At 47.1% G+C, this 19,239-nt stretch overlaps 4 protein-coding genes across 4 annotated transcripts; 1 reads left to right on the forward strand and 3 right to left on the reverse strand.

Moving 5' to 3' along the window:
• Window positions 1-6,264: 6,264 nt before the first annotated feature.
• On the reverse strand, window positions 6,265-7,538 carry LOC128299555 (mucin-5AC-like). The gene is made up of 2 exons (XM_053035557.1): window positions 7,056-7,538; window positions 6,265-6,981 (listed from the first exon to the last, which is right to left on the reverse strand). The coding sequence occupies exons 1-2, from the start codon at window positions 7,536-7,538 to the stop codon at window positions 6,265-6,267; spliced, it is 1,200 nt and encodes a 399-aa protein (XP_052891517.1).
• A 2,416-nt stretch (window positions 7,539-9,954) lies between these two features.
• On the reverse strand, window positions 9,955-11,574 carry LOC128297527 (uncharacterized). Its single transcript, XM_053033194.1, has 2 exons — window positions 11,434-11,574; window positions 9,955-11,357 (listed from the first exon to the last, which is right to left on the reverse strand). The coding sequence occupies exons 1-2, from the start codon at window positions 11,572-11,574 to the stop codon at window positions 10,965-10,967; spliced, it is 534 nt and encodes a 177-aa protein (XP_052889154.1). The 3' UTR covers window positions 9,955-10,964.
• Window positions 11,575-12,351: 777 nt separating this feature from the next.
• Window positions 12,352-14,087, reverse strand: LOC128299563 (odorant receptor 13a-like). The gene is made up of 7 exons (XM_053035567.1): window positions 13,932-14,087; window positions 13,571-13,733; window positions 13,302-13,503; window positions 12,962-13,219; window positions 12,797-12,896; window positions 12,470-12,730; window positions 12,352-12,408 (listed from the first exon to the last, which is right to left on the reverse strand). Exons 1-7 carry the CDS (start codon window positions 14,085-14,087, stop codon window positions 12,352-12,354), a joined length of 1,197 nt encoding a protein of 398 aa, XP_052891527.1.
• Window positions 14,088-15,593: 1,506 nt separating this feature from the next.
• Window positions 15,594-19,135, forward strand: LOC128310705 (tryptophan 2,3-dioxygenase). The gene is made up of 7 exons (XM_053047408.1): window positions 15,594-15,622; window positions 15,881-16,038; window positions 16,112-16,245; window positions 17,722-18,081; window positions 18,156-18,405; window positions 18,467-18,560; window positions 18,646-19,135. The coding sequence occupies exons 1-7, from the start codon at window positions 15,594-15,596 to the stop codon at window positions 18,800-18,802; spliced, it is 1,182 nt and encodes a 393-aa protein (XP_052903368.1). The 3' UTR covers window positions 18,803-19,135.
• Window positions 19,136-19,239: the final 104 nt, after the last annotated feature.

A 19,239-nucleotide genomic window follows, 5' to 3' on the forward strand; every position in this document is an offset into this window, starting at 1 on the left:
CTTGTCCGCCATCTTGTCCGCCATCTTGTCCGCCATCTTGTCCTCCATCTTGTCCGCCATCTTGTCCGCCATCTTGGCCGATATCTTGTCCGCCATCTTGTCCGCCATCTTGTCCGCCATCTTGTCCGCCATATTGGCCGCCATCTTGTCCGCCATCTTGGCCGCCATCTTGTCCGCCATCTTGGCCGCCATCTTGTCCGCCATCTTGGCCGCCATCTTGTCCGCCATCTTGTCCGCCATCTTGGCCGCCATCTTGTCCGCCATCTTGTCCGCAATCTTGTCCGCCATCTTGTCCGCCATCTTGTCCGCCATCTTGTCCGCCATCTTGTCCGCCATCTTGTCCGCCATCTTGGCCGCCATCTTGTCCGCCATCTTGTCCGCCATCGTGTCCGCCATCTTATCCGCCATCTTGTCCGCCATCTTGTCCGCCATCTTGTCCGCCATCTTGTCCGCCATCTTGTCCGCCATCTTGTCCGCCATCTTGTCCGCCATCTTGTCCGCCATCTTGTCCGCCATCTTGTCCGCCATCTTGTCCGCCATCTTGGCCGCCATCTTGTCCGCCATCTTGTGTCCGCCATCTTGTCCGCCATCTTGTGTCCGCCATCTTGTCCGCCATCTTGTCCGCCATCTTGTCCGCCATCTTGTCCGCCATCTTGTCCGCCATCTTGTCCGCCATCTTATCCGCCATCTTGTCCGCCATCTTGTCCGCCATCTTGTCCGCCATCTTGTCCGCCATCTTGTCCGCCATCTTGTGTCCGCCATCTTGTGTCCGCCATCTTGTCCGCCATCTTGTCCGCTATCTTGGCCGCCATCTTGGCCGCCATCTTGTCCGCCATCTTGTCCGCCATCTTGGCCGCCATCTTGTCCGCCATCTTGTCCGCCATCTTGTCCGCCATATTGGCCGCCATCTTGTCCGCCATCTTGGCCGCCATCTTGTCCGCCATCTTGTCCGCCATCTTGGCCGCCATCTTGGCCGCCATCTTGTCCGCCATCTTGTCCGCCATCTTGGCCGCCATCTTGTCCGCCATCTTGTCCGCCATCTTGTCCGCCATATTGGCCGCCATCTTGTCCGCCATCTTGGCCGCCATCTTGTCCGCCATCTTGGCCGCCATCTTGTCCGCCATCTTGTCCGCCATCTTGTCCGCCATCTTGTCCGCCATCTTGTCCGCCATCTTGTCCGCCATCTTGTCCGCCATCTTGGCCGATATCTTGTCCGCCATCTTGTCCGCCATCTTGTCCGCCATCTTGTCCGCCATCTTGTCCGCCATCTTGTCCGCCATCTTGTCCGCCATCTTGTCCGCCATATTGGCCGCCATCTTGTCCGCCATCTTGTCCGCCATCTTGTCCGCCATCTTGTCCGCCATCTTGTCCGCCATATTGGCCGCCATCTTGTCCGCCATCTTGGCCGCCATCTTGTCCGCCATCTTGGCCGCCATCTTGTCCGCCATCTTGTCCGCCATCTTGTCCGCCATCTTGTCCGCCATCTTGGCCGCCATCTTGTCCGCCATCTTGTCCGCCATCTTGTCCGCCATCTTGTCCGCCATCTTGTCCGCCATCTTGTCCGCCATATTGGCCGCCATATTGGCCGCCATCTTGTGTCCGCCATCTTGTCCGCCATTTTGTGCGCCATATTGGCCGCCATCTTGTCCGCCATCTTGGCCGCCATCTTGTCCGCCATCTTGTCCGCCATCTTGGCCGCCATCTTGGCCGCCATCTTGGCCGCCATCTTGGCCGCCATCTTGTCCGCCATCTTGGCCGCCATCTTGGCCGCCATCTTGTCCGCCATCTTGTCCGCCATCTTGTCCGCCATCTTGTCCGCCATCTTGTGTCCGCCATCTTGTGTCCGCCATCTTGGCCGCCATCTTGTCCGCCATCTTGTCCGCCATCTTGTCCGCCATCTTGTCCGCCATCTTGTCCGCCATCTTGTCCGCCATCTTGGCCGCCATCTTGTCCGCCATCTTGGCCGCCATCTTGGCCGCCATCTTGTCCGCCATCTTGTCCGCCATCTTGGCCGCCATCTTGTCCGCCATCTTGTCCGCCATCTTGGCCGCCATCTTGGCCGCCATCTTGTCCGCCATCTTGTCCGCCATCTTGGCCGCCATCTTGTCCGCAATCTTGTCCGCCATCTTGTCCGCCATATTGGCCGCCATCTTGTCCGCCATCTTGGCCGCCATCTTGTCCGCCATCTTGGCCGCCATCTTGTCCGCCATCTTGTCCGCCATCTTGGCCGCCATCTTGTCCGCCATCTTGTCCGCCATCTTGTCCGCCATCTTGTCCGCCATCTTGTCCGCCATCTTGGCCGCCATCTTGTCCGCCATCTTGTCCGCCATCTTGTCCGCCATCTTGTCCGCCATCTTGTCCGCCATCTTGTCCGCCATCTTGGCCGCCATCTTGGCCGCCATCTTGTCCGCCATCTTGGCCGCCATCTTGGCCGCCATCTTGTCCGCCATCTTGTCCGCCATCTTGTCCGCCATCTTGTCCGCCATCTTGTGTCCGCCATCTTGTGTCCGCCATCTTGGCCGCCATCTTGTCCGCCATCTTGTCCGCCATCTTGTCCGCCATCTTGTCCGCCATCTTGTGTCCGCCATCTTGTGTCCGCCATCTTGGCCGCCATCTTGGCCGCCATCTTGTCCGCCATCTTGTCCGCCATCTTGTCCGCCATATTGGCCGCCATCTTGTCCGCCATCTTGGCCGCCATCTTGTCCGCCATCTTGGCCGCCATCTTGTCCGCCATCTTGTCCGCCATCTTGGCCGCCATCTTGGCCGCCATCTTGTCCGCCATCTTGTCCGCCATCTTGGCCGCCATCTTGTCCGCCATCTTGTCCGCCATCTTGTCCGCCATATTGGCCGCCATCTTGTCCGCCATCTTGGCCGCCATCTTGTCCGCCATCTTGGCCGCCATCTTGTCCGCCATCTTGTCCGCCATCTTGTCCGCCATCTTGTCCGCCATCTTGTCCGCCATCTTGTCCGCCATCTTGGCCGCCATCTTGTCCGCCATCTTGTCCGCCATCTTGGCCGCCATCTTGGCCGCCATCTTGTCCGCCATCTTGTCCGCCATCTTGGCCGCCATCTTGTCCGCCATCTTGTCCGCCATCTTGTCCGCCATATTGGCCGCCATCTTGTCCGCCATCTTGGCCGCCATCTTGTCCGCCATCTTGGCCGCCATCTTGTCCGCCATCTTGTCCGCCATCTTGTCCGCCATCTTGTCCGCCATCTTGTCCGCCATCTTGTCCGCCATCTTGTCCGCCATCGTGTCCGCCATCTTATCCGCCATCTTGTCCGCCATCTTGTCCGCCATCTTGTCCGCCATCTTGTCCGCCATCTTGGCCGATATCTTGTCCGCCATCTTGTCCGCCATCTTGTCCGCCATCTTGTCCGCCATCTTGTCCGCCATCTTGTCCGCCATCTTGTCCGCCATCTTGTCCGCCATATTGGCCGCCATCTTGTCCGCCATCTTGGCCGCCATCTTGTCCGCCATCTTGGCCGCCATCTTGTCCGCCATCTTGGCCGCCATCTTGTCCGCCATCTTGTCCGCCATCTTGGCCGCCATCTTGTCCGCCATCTTGTCCGCCATCTTGTCCGCCATCTTGTCCGCCATCTTGTCCGCCATCTTGTCCGCCATATTGGCCGCCATATTGGCCGCCATCTTGTGTCCGCCATCTTGTCCGCCATTTTGTGCGCCATATTGGCCGCCATCTTGTCCGCCATCTTGGCCGCCATCTTGTCCGCCATCTTGTCCGCCATCTTGGCCGCCATCTTGGCCGCCATCTTGGCCGCCATCTTGGCCGCCATCTTGTCCGCCATCTTGGCCGCCATCTTGGCCGCCATCTTGTCCGCCATCTTGTCCGCCATCTTGTCCGCCATCTTGTCCGCCATCTTGTGTCCGCCATCTTGTGTCCGCCATCTTGGCCGCCATCTTGTCCGCCATCTTGTCCGCCATCTTGTCCGCCATCTTGTCCGCCATCTTGTCCGCCATATTGGCCGCCATATTGGCCGCCATCTTGTGTCCGCCATCTTGTCCGCCAATTTTGTGGGGAAGGGGGGAGGGGGATGGAAGATGTTACCTCTTGAGCCACATGTTCTCCTGGTATCGGAAATTTGAAAACAGCTGGTTTGTATGTAAAGTTAGTGTATAAACATTGCATACCTTACGGCGGAAATTTGGTTGCAAAGTTAGTGTATAAACATTGCATACCTTACGGCGGAAAATTGGTTGCAAAGATAGTGTATACACATTGCATACCTTTAGGCGGGCAAAATTACCAGGTGCTACCTCTTCCGTGGATGCTCTCCTGGTACTATACATTCGAAAACTGGTAGTTTTCGAAGAAATTTTTCACGACCAACGGGAAAGTTAGTGTTTAAACATTGCATACCTTTCGGCGGTTTTCGACCAAAATTGCTGCAAAATTTTACTCAACCAACGGGAAAGTTAGTGTTTAAATATTGCATACCTTTCGGCGGTTTTCGACCAAAATTGCTGTACAAGGTGCTACCTCTTCCGTGAATGCTTTCCTGGTATCGAAAATCGGAAAACAGCTGGTTTAGTATGGAATTTCGTACCAACCGACGGAAAGTTTGAGCGAGATGAAGGATGCTTTCCGTTTTATTGATATTACTTATTAGCGATCGTTCTCACGTGTTTGATAGTATGCAATAGCAATTGTGATGGGCAGATTTGTCCCAAGCTGCAGATGTCACCTCTGGGAAACCATGCTCTCCTGGTATCGGAAATCTGAAAACAATTGTGTGCGCGGCAACGGCATAGTGGTTTTCACAGTTGCCCAGCTGATTCTGTCATTGGGCAAATTTGTCAGCATTTTGTCAACTCTAGTGGCACATATTAATGTGAATTTCGATCGTTCGCTTGATTCGCGTATTAAGTTTGATGCTCCAATTTTAGGTCGGTTTTCCGTGCGTCAAAAAATCCAAGAATTTTTGGGCTGATCTCTTCGGTCATTGTGAAGACACTTGCGATCATTTCGTCACATTTACACTTGCACATTTACATCAGTATGAAACACACTATGTGCTCCTCAGGCACAATTTGATAGTCAGTAGCAAATTATAGGGATACAACACCACAAAGCACTCACTAATTTTTCTCAAACAAACTGAGTTTTCAATGCAAAAAAACGAGACCGCCTTCAGCACGCACGACAATGTTTTAGCAAGACTATTATGATAGGTTCTTCACTGAACACATCGTTTTTATATCAATGCATACTTGATTTCTTCAAGTATCTTTTTTCGTGTTCTTTTTTTTAATTTAGATCAACGATTTCGCAGTGATGATCTTAAACCGTATGGATTTACAATTGGAAATTTTCAAAACAATTTCAGTCTAACAACGATGCAAATGTTACCGAGATTACAATAATGTAATTCGAACAGTATTCTAAACGGGGATATGATGAAGTGTTTGGGATAGGTGGACATAAACTGGACCTACAATCCAGCTTCGATTAAGTAATAATCAAGACAGACAGAAATGGTATTCCAAGAACCATGAGGTATGAAATATCAAACAGAAAAGAGAGTTCTAATGATTGCAATATGATTTTATTCATATTCTATGACAATGCTAGCTATGTCGTAGTATACTGACAGATTGTGTCATTTATAACATCATTACCGGCTTACAAACTTGCAGAAATTGTGACAATCGAAATATTAAACACAATAATCCACCACAATACTGTTTCGAAATACGTAGGCTGGACATTTTCACGGTTCAATCGGGGAGAGAAAACAATACCACACCACGAGTATCGCAATGGCAATAGTTTGCGAATATTGCGGAAGTGAAAACAAGCATGGTTTCTATTATAGCATCTAACGGTAGGATCATTCACCAACAGATGAAAAAATCCCGTTCAAGAAATAGAATACGTGAATAGGTTGAAGTAAAAGAACAGACGGGGCGGCCAGATGGTGTATTTGTAGCGCAGACTGACTATCCTACGGGTAAATAAAGTAAAAAAAATAGAAATGGTAGGGTTAAACATCCTGAAGATGTCGTGCCGATAAAGAAGAAGGAGTTTGAATACACTGCATACTTCTCTTGCGTAGCCGTGTAACCGGGCCGATACAGCTAATCAAATTAAAAAAAATATCTAACCAAGGATAACCAATTTTCTACCTTTTTAATTAGATTTTATGCTATAAATTAACTCTGCTGCTAAATTTCCAAAAATCGCACAAACGGCACAAGTTGTTTGGGGCCCCCAACACGGGGAGGCCCTAGGCGACCGCCTACTCCGCCTACCGTTTGATCCGCCGCTGTGGATATTGACAGACATCATCCAACAGACGTGTACTGGTCCGCTCAAGATGGCGGATTATATGGCACAGGTAGATGGCGACACTGGTCGCCAGCAGGAATAGTATCGCAAACACTGCTGCCAATGTCATCCACAGCCATTGGTTTGGGCTAGGTGGTTCAACGAGCGATGGACCATTTTCAGTGGTGGAGAACATCGTCGTAGACTTTGTACTATCGGTCGTTGGAATGGTGGAGTATGAGGTGGTCGATTGTTGTGTTGTGCTGGTGACCGGTTGTACTGAAGTGTCATCCCGTGGTGCATTGGTGGTGGTCGTTGTTAGTATCTCGGTTGTGCTGCTAGTGGCCGTAACAGTAGTAGTCTCAGTCATTATGGTCGTTTCTTCCGTCGATATTTCAGTAGTAACCGTTGTTTCGTCGTCATCGGTTGATAACACGGTGGACGGGAATGTTTCCGTTGTCAGCGTCACCGTTGTATCGAGAGGAGGTGTTGTTGTGACAGGTTGTTGTTGAGTGGTTGTTTCCGCAGCAATCGTTGTTGTAGTGATTGTTGCAGCTTCGCTGGATGACGGTGCAGCAACGGTTGTCGAAAACTCATCAATGTTGCTACACTCCTCTGTTTCCACCTCGTAGTTGAATATGGTCAAGTACTCTATCGCCAAATCACTTCCGGCGTTGATGTTTGCTTCGATTTGAATCTAGGGAAACATCAAAAATCGTGTGTTAAAGCTAATGACCGTTGCATCTATTCTAGCCTTCATTTCCATATTACCCTCGCCTTCTTCACAGTTTTGTTGAGCTTCTCGCGGAACAATCCCCAACCTTCAGTGGAGGTTACAGTGTGCCAAACCTCAACCAGCGTCGGTTTATTCTCAGCATCCATGCGATCTTCATCAAACACACGCACCTCCAGCAAAGCACCACTATCAAACACTAGGTTGTAAGCCATACGTAGCTCGGTTTCTTCATTGAACGAGTAGGTATTCACCGTTTCACCGCACGATAGCCCTTGCCAACGATGGGACAGATAGTGCACAGCCTCCGGACGATACGGATCGAACTGATTCGACGCATCGTATCGTTTCGCGATAAACTCTTGCTTGTAATCACACTTGCGCAGCGAAGAAAGCGTCGCCTCGTCGAAGTCTATCTGCGTACAGGAGGTGGAACCATCTTCCGGATCATCCAAAGCACTGATCGCGATCGAACACACAATCACAACACACCATACCGGAACAATCGCAGTGCGTAACATACTTCAACAAAATCAACGTGTTCGGTTGCACACTTCGCCTTAAAATTACCTGGCGCCACTACAACCATTCAGCCTGGAGCACCGTCCGCGCTGCTAATGTCTTGGCAGATGTCAATCAAGATGTACAATCCTTCCGGCAAGTGTGCTCCGCTGACGTCTTTATAAATCGGTTATCGCAGCTTTGGCCCACTGTCAGCACTCGATGTTTAGTGCTTTGATTGATAGTTTTAACGATTTATTGCTTGCGTTCTTGCAAACGAGTAGACATCTCCAAACCCAACTTGCCGACACCGGTTGGATACTGCTCACGGACCGTGCAGCAGTACTGCTCGAGAGTACTGAATTACCTGCCATCAAGTGCAGACAGAGGGTATACATTTGGAGAAGCACAATTTACAACCTTTGATCCATCGCTAAAGTGCTCTATACCATAACTGCATTGCTGTAAGCCTTAATCCATGGAAGTATTTTGAAGCCATCTTGGAATGTATTGCAGGCTCAATGACATCAGTTGATAGCGAGTGTACTTTAGCCTGTGGAGAGTGTTTCAAGAGCATCGGATATCTTTGGATTAGCCGTTGTTATGATACTCGAAGGACATTTTGTAGTAACGAATGAAGTTCAAGACAGTGTCAGCTGTCGCTATACTTCATATTGAGGTTAAGTATTTAAACTAAGGCATCAAAGCAGAAGGTATCGATAAACTGTTTAACGCTTGGCCCTATTTTTTTTATACAGCTACACGATATATAATTACTTGCTTACACTAATTTGCAGCTACTTAAATATCACATTAAATCATCAATCATACTTCCTCAGCTAATTTAATCACATCTCCTAACAAAAGATGTCTCCATCACCTTTCAATCACCGCCATACGTGACCATATCAGTATTTGGTGAGTGAATGAAATCTCAGCCACCGGACTGATATGCGATGCGCGATGTTTCCTTCGTTCGGCTGATAAGACTTTGGCACCTTATCGCACGGTACCGGCATCAGCGGTCGGCGGTTCAGTCTCCGATCGGCAGTGCCCTGCACCGATAGCGTGGCGGATGAGGTGTCGATAATGAGGTGATGTGGCCGTCCCAGCCGGAACACAGTTGACATTCTAGCGCAAAGGGACCATAGAACGGTTTATCGGGCCTTATCGCTTTATCAGCTATCATCTATGTAGGCCTGTGAGGATTAAACGCGTGATCCTTACCTTGCGTTCATGTATCGTTGGCCGCTTTTTTCGTCGGCCTCCGCCCAATCGGTACAGTCAGTCGGTTAGACACAGCGAGTCATCGAGTACTCCGGCGAAGTGCGTCTTTTAAGTGACACGGACACCACGATGGAACACAACCCAATCGATCGGCGTGTGGTACGCGCGTGTGCGATCGTAGCCGTAGTGCTACCGGCACTCATCGATGGGCATGTGCTCCAGGCCGCAGACTCCGCCCAGGAACGGAATGACAACCCAAGTGCCTTTGCCGGAACCGATGCCGAAACGGCCTGGATGGTGACCGGGATCATCTTTATCGTGCTGTTTGCGTTAGCTGTCATCGTGTGCATATATCTGTGGTATTTGCGGAATGCGAAAGTGAAGGAATTGCGCCACCTGCAGAGCATTCGAGCCGGCAAGGACCATCAGAATGTTTGGTACGGTGGAGGTGGCGGAGGTGGCGGTCGACACATGTGAGGTGTTGTGAGGTGGATGCGAAGGGGGGGACGGTTGTGAATCACGGCCTCACGGTTTACTGCCGTGCAATTTTGCAGCACAAAACCCCTTGCCGGTCCGTCACACTATCTTATCGAATGGGGCCGAATTCTATCGAAGATGGATGTTTCACAACGGCAACGGTGGTGATGACGGAAGTGTATGGATTTTGAAGCTGTTGTTTTCCATTAAGTCTAGCAACTAAGAACGAATTTCTAGTGTACTGTGGCGTCTGTAGTTGCGACATGTGTATGGTGGATATGGACGCACGCGGACGGTGACGAATAAAGTAGACATTGCTGTTACTCGAAATTGTGAGCTGCGTACATTTGTTCTCTTCCTCCACGAGCTCAGCTGGAATCGTTATCAATCAATAGTGGTGACCTTCGCTAGACTAGTGATTGCTGTGGTTGCTCCATAGCTAAAACGAATTTCCAATATAGCAGGAAACTCTTACCACTAACGCATGCCAACCTAGTAGGCTTTGCGGCTGTCGGAGATTGGTGTCGGTCTCCAAACCTGTTGGTTCACGAAACGAGGCATAACTCATGTTTGTTGTTGAGTCACTGACTCTACCCTAAGACTAGCAGAGTTGAAACCTGCGTCCGGTTGGATCAAAGGTGCACATAAACTTGACGAACTTTACGGATGAATGTAGGATCATTCAATATCTGTAAGGATATCTACAGAACAAAACCCCTTCTTCTTACAGTTTCAATACGTGAATAATTGTACCTTTGCCTTTATTTATCTTTTCTAATACACAGTTAAATTATTGTAAGGTTCATTTATATATTGTTATTGCTGGTGGTTAACATTTCTTACGGTTATTGAGATCTCCCTTGCCAGTCACTGTGAACCCTGGTGCCCGTTCGAACCCACTTCTCCGTCAGAAGCCGCGCAGATAGAGAAGATAACAGGACCCACTCGCACCACCAACTCTGGAAGCATCTGGTATTTTTGTTTGGTTTGTGTTTTGCGCTGTCATATTCGGGAGGCGTATGATCAACTAAAGTACATCGAACATCGTACACACAAAAAACGTACAAAACTATAAATATCACAATCGGTTCCGCAAAGACGCACGGCAAAAATGGCCAAATCCGGCAGCGCTAATCGCATCTAAGCAGTTTGAGTAGAGACAATGGTTTGTGTGTGTGTTTATGTGTTTTTTGTGTTTGTTTGTTTGCTAACAATTTTGAATTTGTGGAAGACCGACCGTTTGAGCAGAAATAGCAAAGAAAATAGAAAGCTTTAGCTTTAGTGTATAACCGCTAACGTGTCTTACTTCACTAACATCGAACGTTGAAGCATAAAAACGGCAATTCCTTCCGAAGCGCATTGCTGGAACTGCTGTTTGAAGGAAAACTAATGGAAACGGGGAACAGGAAGTAATAGTGGCCTACTTGTAACAAGATGTAAAAGTACCTATAGCATAGCTAGACGATTGTATAGTAAAGGTACGTTCCTCGGAGGTCGTCGAGGAGTTGCCTAACCTAAGATTGCCAACGTAGCGTATCAATATACACAGAAGGGCCGCAATAGAATAGTTTGATAGTTTTTGATAACGTTTTGCACACATGTTTGTTTCGTATCTGTAAGCGTACTGTATGTATGTGGAGGGAAGCGTCCACTTCCAGCTCCAGTTCGTTGCCAGCCGAAAAAAGGTCATTCGAGCGGTTGGTGTTTGTTTGTCGGTTTCCATCCCGGCGGCACGGGGTGGCTTACTTGGCAATCTTTTTCATCTGATGCGTCTGATCTTTCATCGAGTACGTCGCGTTATCGGCCTTGTACAGCAACGAATCAAGCTTGTCCAGCTGCGATGTCACCTTCGTGCCGAGATCTGCTGCTGCCGCTTTGGTCACCGTCGCATCCGATGCCGCATTCAGATCTTTCATCGTGTCCAGCGTCTCGAGTGCATCGTTGATAGATTTACCCTCGGACGCACCGGCTGGCTCATTGCTCGGTGTCGATGGGCGAAGCTTTAGCAAGCTGGTCAAACTGCCGCAGGCCACTTTAAACTTGTTAATCTTTTGCTGCGTCGCTGTCAGGATGCTGTTCAGCTCATCCATCTTGCCGGAAGTGCCCTGAAAGGATTCCTCTTGCAAATCAACCTCCTGGAAGGGTTTGTTGGGGCGGAAAGTTAATAAAACGTTAACCACAATGAAGGAAACCCCTTGCGGGACGACTTGCCTTCAACTGCTCCGTGAGCTGCTCCTCCACCTCCGTTTCCTGTCTGAGCTTCATCTTCGCCTCAAACTCCTCCCGACTGGGATGGGCCAGCCCAAGCAGTTCCGCTCGCATACACTCATATTCGTACGTTCCTTCGGCCATGGTTTCGTTCGCACTTTTTGGTTCGTTTCGGTTACACTACGGTGCTCTGTACACTAATCGTTACACTACCCGCCCACTAAGAGAAGGACGCTTTGTTTTGGTGTGAAAACGGATTGCTACTGCGTTACAGATAACCTTCTACCTTTCGGGCTAATGTCAATAGCATATTGATTGGCGTTTGGCATGTCATTGGAGTGCGTTCTTCTACAGCACATGCACTGCGCATGATCGAACATTACTGCAGCAGTCGTTTTTGAAATGGTCAGTAAAATCAGCTCGGAGGTGAAGGTATAAACAAGCATATAAGCTAATAGCAGAATAAACATATAGTTTAAATAGTGGAAAATGAATAATTTTATACATTGAATAAGAGATTTAACGCATTTTTTCAAGCGCATTGCGTAATTCAAAGGTTCGTCATAAAAGGTACGCAATTTGTACGACAAAACAGGTAAGTAGTAACTAGTAGAAGGTTAAACGATAAAATTTTGCTTCATCGTATACGCCTGACGTTATGCAATGTTTTAACTGCTTGCTACGTGGCTGTGGCTACGAACAACTGCATACATTGCATACTTTTAGGGGGAAAATTATAGTGATACAATCACACTGGAGATACAATCCAGCTGAATTTTCTCGTGAAATGTTGAACACATTTTGAAGCTAGTAAGCGATTTCTCTAAAATCTATTGATAAAATGTATTCATGAAATATACTACGGATGTTTTCTATAATTAATACACTTTGCACTCTTCATTGAAGTACGCTCCATTGCAATTATTGCTGATTGATTGTTTGAAGCAGCGTAAAGTAGGAGTACGATGTGCTAGAGATCTGTAATAGAAATGGGCTTTAAATACATTAGTTGTTTTGTCTTTTCCTTACCTTTACCAACCCGCTGAAAGCTTTGTAACGTGACCATGTAAAACTTGGACGCTGTAACACCGGTAGGTTTCTGTGCCTTAACCATGAACGTGAGGATGGTTTTCTGCAGTGCTGGGTCGCCCAAATACCAGGGAATGTTGTAAATATGGTCGGCTACCAAACTTGCCTCTTCTGTGATGTTCTGTGCGTACCAGCAAAATATATACAGCTGCAGTATGGCACCCGGTAGATAGGTTAACGTTTTGATAGTGTCCTCATTCCATCCGAATACCTGTACAGTTGCATGTAACGAATTTAATGTCATTTAAAAATGTGCAAACCGCATGCAGATTCTTACAATTGTTAGATTGTACAGCACAACACAAACGACAATCGAGCTGGTCAGAAACTGTATCATCAAATAGAAGCTGAAACCATCCTCAAGCTGATCGATTAAGCTGAAATAACGATTACAAGTGGACATTATGAAGACAAATCAGCACTCTCGAAGGTACAAACTCACGAAAGATTTGATTTGTGTTTCAATATAATTCGCTTCAGCTTGGCGTGAACCGCCGTACGATTCGTTCCAGCCTGCAAGTCCAGTTCCAGTTGATCGATTTCTATTTTTAAAAATTTAAACATCGTCGTAATATGCATCGCAAGCGTGGCAAACAAACTATCGAAGCCGCTTAGCGTTAGCGCCAGCAGGTAAACTGCTATCATGATGAAGAAATATGTCAGTGTGAAGCTCGTAGTACTTTCCGTGCTGTAAAAGAACCTTAAATAGATGGAAAGCACAGGTATAACCCTTTATAAAGTCTTATGGCCTGGCTTAGTCGTATAACTCTTATTCAGCCTACCTGGAGGAGTATGGTATCGTGATGGTATAGTTTGACTGGTTGTTGCTGAAAATGCTATGAAAAACGAACTTGAATAACGGCAGTGACGCATATTCCAAGCAAATCACCACGAAACCAGTCGTATAGATGATGACAAACATTCGCGTCTTCTTCGCGGTGGTTGTAATCAGCCGTTGGATTTCGAGATCTTCCGATTTTTGGTCTACAGTGTAATGTAAAAATAAGCAAACAGATTTTGAAGGGAGACGAAAACAAACACGTTGGCTTACATTCGATCCATTCCGTTTGCAATTCATTAATGAGATTAATAATTTTTGCCCGCTTCATGTTGCAAATAATCATTTTCAGGTTCGTAAGCAGAATTTCTGATATGGGTACGAGTACCACGACGAATTCAAAAAGATCCTTGGTGTCTACGAGCAAATACGAAAACTGTGGAACGAAATGAAAACAATCGCTAGAATTATTATTTCTAAATCAAATCATTAAATTTCATTCTATGCGCATGACAGGAATACAAAAAGATTGCCTGCCCCTGAAGCGTTGCTATAATTCAAAAGTGCGCTATGCAAATTGCATACCCTTACGGCGTTTACTCGGGCACGGATAATCCGCGTAACATGGTTTTACCTGGGGGATGCACAGCATGGCGATCGGAACGAATGTGAGAACCCAGTAGATGCATTGATCCACCGTAGAATTTTGTATCTTTACTGCTAAACACCGAGAGGAATAAACCATCGCCATCAACACGTAGCGCACCTCGTGCAGAACCAAACGGGCCATTTGATTGTTTTGGATAAAGAACCTCGCGTACGGCTAGACAAACAAACACTCCAAGGGTTTCCCTAACTTCTTATTCGTTTTATAAGATTCTCCCACTGCTCTTCAGCCGTAAGCGCATGGCCGGGTTGTCGAATAGTAAAGGATGAAAATTTAATAAGGTTTGTTTTAAATCGAAAACTAATCACCGTCGAACCGGAAACACCTGCTCTAAACGGTCACGAGGACTGCTTCATCTCTCAAGCCATATTGTGTGTATCATGCAGGTAATCACCGTATCAATTGTTTGTCGTTGTATTACTGTGCAAGAGGTGCATATTACATCTAGCACGTAAATGTAAAAACACTCTCGTGACACTTTTGTGTAATACAGTTCATTTTCAACAGTACCACATTACACAACGAGCATGTCAGGTTGCAGAAGATTCATGGCATGTGAAACAATATTGCTGATATCTTAGCTCCAATTAAATGTTACGTTGTTCAGCAATTATGAATGGCCATGTGCCATGTATAATCGAAAATTTGCGATAATTAGGTAAGATTAGTTTTACAGGGTTACTCGACACGTATGGGACGTAAATACAGTAAAGTTGTATAGTGTAAAGTAGCTTGTTCATTAAAACAATGAAATACATGATTGATAAACAACCGCGGAAGAGGGTTCCAGGTCTCTATTACGGAACCCGGAATAGATACAAAAGCAATACAGAAACATTTGTGTCGCCATACGTAATTCCCATCGCACGATTAGATCTGAGATAAATGTCGCTAAAGAGTAAAATGCTTTTTCTTGGCTTCTTCCATTGGCCGCACATCAACAAACATTGCAGAAACCGTTTAAATGTTGAGGACTTCCTACCGTCTTGCCAGCATTAGAATATATTTTGAAAGAAATAGACTATGATGAAGTACGCTTTTTTCCATCAATAGTGTGCTTTACGTGTCGTTGAAATGTCGTGATATTTTACCATGATAAAAGGAGTCTTATCTGTGTGTGAGTTCTGGCTTTGCTCATCACAGCAGCATAAGCCCTAGACCACCCGTAAGGTGTACCTATTTATCGTGCCATCATGGCAAATATCATGCCCGCACGTGATCATACGCGGTTAAATATGTCGGATATGTTCATCTTCGCTCGACGTCTTCATATCTCGCACACGATCGGTCACGTTACGATTACGAGCGTCGAGGTTTCGTTCCCACTCTCGGTTTGCGATGACGTCACCGTTGACGAGAATCCTCAACGAATCCTTATCATCTTTCACCCTTATGGCCTATGCCATGCGGTCGAAGCGAGCAAGTTAACCGCGCTACACCACGTTCAGCGTCAGTCGGTTCAGTTGACTTCGAACTATCGGACGGAACGGTTCGCTTTCACGGCAGCAAGTGGTTCTGAGTGTTTATTTTTTCGGTGCACTTTCGTATTTCGAACGTTATCTTGCGGCAGTGACATACAGTGCGTTGCGTGAAAGGTGCTAAAATAGAACCACACAACCGACCGTTACGATGAGCTGTCCAATGCGAAGTGGTTTTGTGTAAGTTCAGCCTGAGTGTGCATTAATGATCGCAACACCGAACCGTCTCCGGGCGAAAGGGCTATAAAACCGAGATGGAGCGTGATTACAGACTGTGTGTTTTGCGTCTGTCGAGTGCGACCCATACGACCTGAAGAAATACTTAGAGTCGCAGTGAAAATGCGTCTCAATTTTACCCGTGATTAGGATCGATCGAGCAGCCTTCTAATGGCTTTGTTTTGCTGGTTGTTTTTATTTTTTTCGAACTTAAAAATATAGCGACTCGGTGCAGGGCGGACATCATCTAGGGTCTGAGGCAGGCATGCTCTACGGGGAGTACCTGATGCTGGACAAGGTACTAAGCGCCCAGCGAATGTTGTCCGTCGAGGGCAAAAAACCGGTGCACGACGAGCATCTGTTTATAGTGACGCATCAAGGTAAGCATGGCTGGGGGTGTGCCAATGGACAGGATTGTAATGGCTGTTCGGTCTTATCTGTGTGCGATTAAAGCGTACGAGCTGTGGTTCAAGCAAATCATCTTCGAGCTCGATTCGATACGGGATCTCTTCAGTACGGAGCTCATCGAGGAGTCGCGCACGTTGGAGATCTTGAAGCGCCTGAATCGGATTGTAATGATCCTGAAGGTAAGCATTTGTCGCATTGATAAAGGAAATGGTAGAGATTAATTCCCATTAAAGGACACTCAAGGAGGTACTTGCATCATTGACATTAACCAATAATAAACTGACTTTAACATTACATTTTAGTACAAACTCATAGAATGCAGGTTTCATAGCTCAAATATCAAACTTACTTCGACTTAAGTGTAATTTAACATAAATAAATGTTAAATAGCTAAAAGAAGGTGTTATCTACAGTTAATTTTTAAACTGCAATTTGTATCATAAATGGTTAGAATTTAAACAATATTTGTAGCTTAGGGTGGAATGTTTCAATGAAGGCTGTACACGAAAGAAGAACAACAAGCGCTCCATGAAATGGATATCCCTCGCCGGGACTGAACAGTTAAAGTTAAAGTTCATTAAAGTCGCGGGGATCACTTCTTGAAACAAGACACAAAATTTGGGTACCCATAGGCCATATGGGAAGTTGACAAAATGGCCAAAAAAGCCAACGCTATTCAGCACCAGATGAGGGAAACACAATCCCGACTGGCGAATAGAATCAACAGAACATCTACCAAACCTAATCGTACTTCCTGCATTTGATCGCGAGTATTCGTTTGGCGGTTGGTGTGCGTAACGTGTGTAACGCCATCCGAGATGGAGTTGGATGTACAACCGAACCGGTGGACTTTTCGTGGCACTTGTGCGATTTCTCCCGGTTGTTCGATTCGTTATTTCCTATTGCCATGCTGGCCAACATTATGCTACCGTGGCGAAACATTACCCCACCGACATCAGTCACTGTCGGTGACAGCAACTGTCGGTATAATGAAATCTTGTGCGAGGTTTGGGGTTTACGTTTGTACGTCTGTTTGTTATGATACTGCATGCTTCTTCGGTTGTACTGTGGTTGCTTTATGCTTATGCTTTGCTATGCTTCCGTGTGCTTTTCCCCCGTTTTTTTTTTGCACGAACTCACCGTTGGTGTGCGGTGGAAATGGGCGTTAATTTGCAACGGTCAACGGTGTGAGCCGTTTGGGCACATGATCGTCAGGAAGCCATGTGAATGTTGGCACTGCTGCTGGAGTGTTTCGGTGCGGTTCCACTAATGACGCGTAATATGCAACCGTGTGCCGGATGCCGATCCGAGCTGTGGTAGCGATAATGAAAAGAATGTAGAAATAAGTTTTGGGGACCTTTTTTTGGTAGTTAGAAGAATGAAGCCACATGATTATACGTTGATGGTTGGCTATTGCCGACAATCTTCATGTTCAATAAGACTCTCGAGAAGGATTAGATAGTGTGCCGCGTAGTTGGGTAGGTTTTTGTGTTTTGTTAACAATAAGTTGAACACAAAAATAGACAGTTGCTATAAAAAAGAAACCGGTTCGTGGTAGATAAGTTCATCACTAATCACGTTTAAACTTTGAGCATCGAAATATTGTAACAAAAATAAAAACAAACCATCCATTTTTGTCCTTCACCACTCACCAGCTGCTCGTCGACCAAGTCCCGATTCTGGAAACGATGACACCGCTAGACTTCATGGACTTTCGTGACTACCTGTCGCCGGCTTCCGGTTTCCAGAGTCTACAGTTCCGACTGCTGGAGAACAAACTCGGCGTAAAGTCAGAGCATCGGGTGAAGTACAACCAGAAGTACACGGAGGTGTTTGCCAGCGATCCGGGTGCGATTGTGCGCATTGTCACGACGGAGGAGGAACCGTCGTTGGCCGATTTGGTGCAGAAGTGGCTCGAACGGACGCCGGGACTCGAGCAGGATGGGTTCAATTTTTGGGGCAAATTTCAGGAGAGCGTCGAACAGTTACTTGCCGAGCAGGAAGCAAGCGCTATGGTGAGCGTGAATCAGCTGGCATGCCGTGTGGATGATCCTTAGTCACTATATGGCTCGTTTTTTTTTATTTACAGTCGGAAGAACACGATCATGTGCGCGAGTACCGGTTGATGGACATTGGAAAGAGGCGGGAGGTGTACAAGTCGATCTTTGACGCACAGGTGCACGACGCGCTGGTGACGCGGGGTGAGCGTCGATTTACCCACAAAGCACTGCAGGGCGCCATTATGATTACGTTCTATCGCGATGAGCCACGCTTCAGTCAGCCCCATCAGCTGCTAATGCTGCTGATGGACATCGATTCACTGATCACCAAGTGGCGATGTGAGTATTTGGAGTGTTAATTATGTGAACTTGGGCTAAACATTTCCCTGTTCTGTTACAGACAATCATGTTATTATGGTGCAACGTATGATTGGCTCGCAGCAACTCGGAACCGGTGGGTCTTCTGGTTATCAGTACCTACGTTCGACGTTGAGGTAATTTTAAGTTCAACTTCAAGATCTGCCAAAATTGATCTGCTCCGACTGATTTTTTTGTTAAATTTCATTCCCTCTTTTGCAGTGATCGTTACAAGGTGTTTATCGATCTGTTTAATCTATCCACGTTCCTGATACCACGCCAATCAATACCACCGTTGACAGGTGAAATGCAAAAGGCACTCAACCAGGGTTGGGGATCACCGGCACACGTGTTAGCCCGCAACGGTTCCATGCCCTAATTTCGCACTGTTGGTAGATCGCTCAAGAGTTTTGTGTACGAAACAATCTCCTCAACAATCACTCCCAAACAAGCTAAGATCATTCTCGACGGCGTATGTAAACGAGCGCATTCAAAATAAAACGTTTCTTCTGTCGTATCTGCTCGCTGTGTGGTAATCTCATTGCGGAGGGTTAATTTGCAAAAGCGCAAGGAATGAATTATTCGGTAGCTGGATAAGAGTTCTCTTTCCTATTTTTGCACAGATAAGATAAGATCAAGGGTAAAGAGATGTCAGGCCCGACGATATGTCCGGGTAAATACTCAAATTCGCAATCCCTTATTATACTCCTGCTGTCGTCGAGAGAGTTTATTTGTGTCGATCAAGCTACAACTAATAAACAGTAGTGATAAACATAACTTGAATCGTAATAGGTAACATTTCTCGATCGTAGATAT

The sequence above is a fragment of the Anopheles moucheti genome, chromosome 2, assembly GCF_943734755.1.
Source record: "Anopheles moucheti chromosome 2, idAnoMoucSN_F20_07, whole genome shotgun sequence".
Classification (NCBI taxonomy): Eukaryota; Metazoa; Arthropoda; class Insecta; order Diptera; family Culicidae; genus Anopheles; species Anopheles moucheti.

Bases quoted from the DNA above. Each gene is read 5' to 3' on its own strand.
- LOC128299555 (XM_053035557.1), bottom strand. From the start codon at position 7,538: ATGTTACGCACTGCGATTGTTCCGGTATGGTGTGTTGTGATTGTGTGT. The intron at 6,982-7,055 runs GTAATATGGAAA...ATGTTTCCCTAG, and splicing joins AAACTGTGAAGAAGGCGAGG to ATTCAAATCGAAGCAAACAT.
- LOC128297527 (XM_053033194.1), bottom strand. From the start codon at position 11,574: ATGGCCGAAGGAACGTACGAATATGAGTGTATGCGAGCGGAACTGCTT. The intron at 11,358-11,433 runs GCAAGTCGTCCC...AAACCCTTCCAG, and splicing joins AGCTCACGGAGCAGTTGAAG to GAGGTTGATTTGCAAGAGGA.
- LOC128299563 (XM_053035567.1), bottom strand. From the start codon at position 14,087: ATGGCCCGTTTGGTTCTGCACGAGGTGCGCTACGTGTTGATGGCGATG. The intron at 13,734-13,931 runs GTAAAACCATGT...TTCGTTCCACAG, and splicing joins CCATGCTGTGCATCCCCCAG to TTTTCGTATTTGCTCGTAGA. The intron at 12,897-12,961 runs GTGAGTTTGTAC...TCGTTATTTCAG, and splicing joins AAACACAAATCAAATCTTTC to CTTAATCGATCAGCTTGAGG.
- LOC128310705 (XM_053047408.1), top strand. From the start codon at position 15,594: ATGAGCTGTCCAATGCGAAGTGGTTTTGT. The intron at 16,039-16,111 runs GTAAGCATGGCT...GTGCGATTAAAG, and splicing joins GTTTATAGTGACGCATCAAG to CGTACGAGCTGTGGTTCAAG. The intron at 18,082-18,155 runs GTGAGCGTGAAT...TTTTATTTACAG, and splicing joins AGCAGGAAGCAAGCGCTATG to TCGGAAGAACACGATCATGT.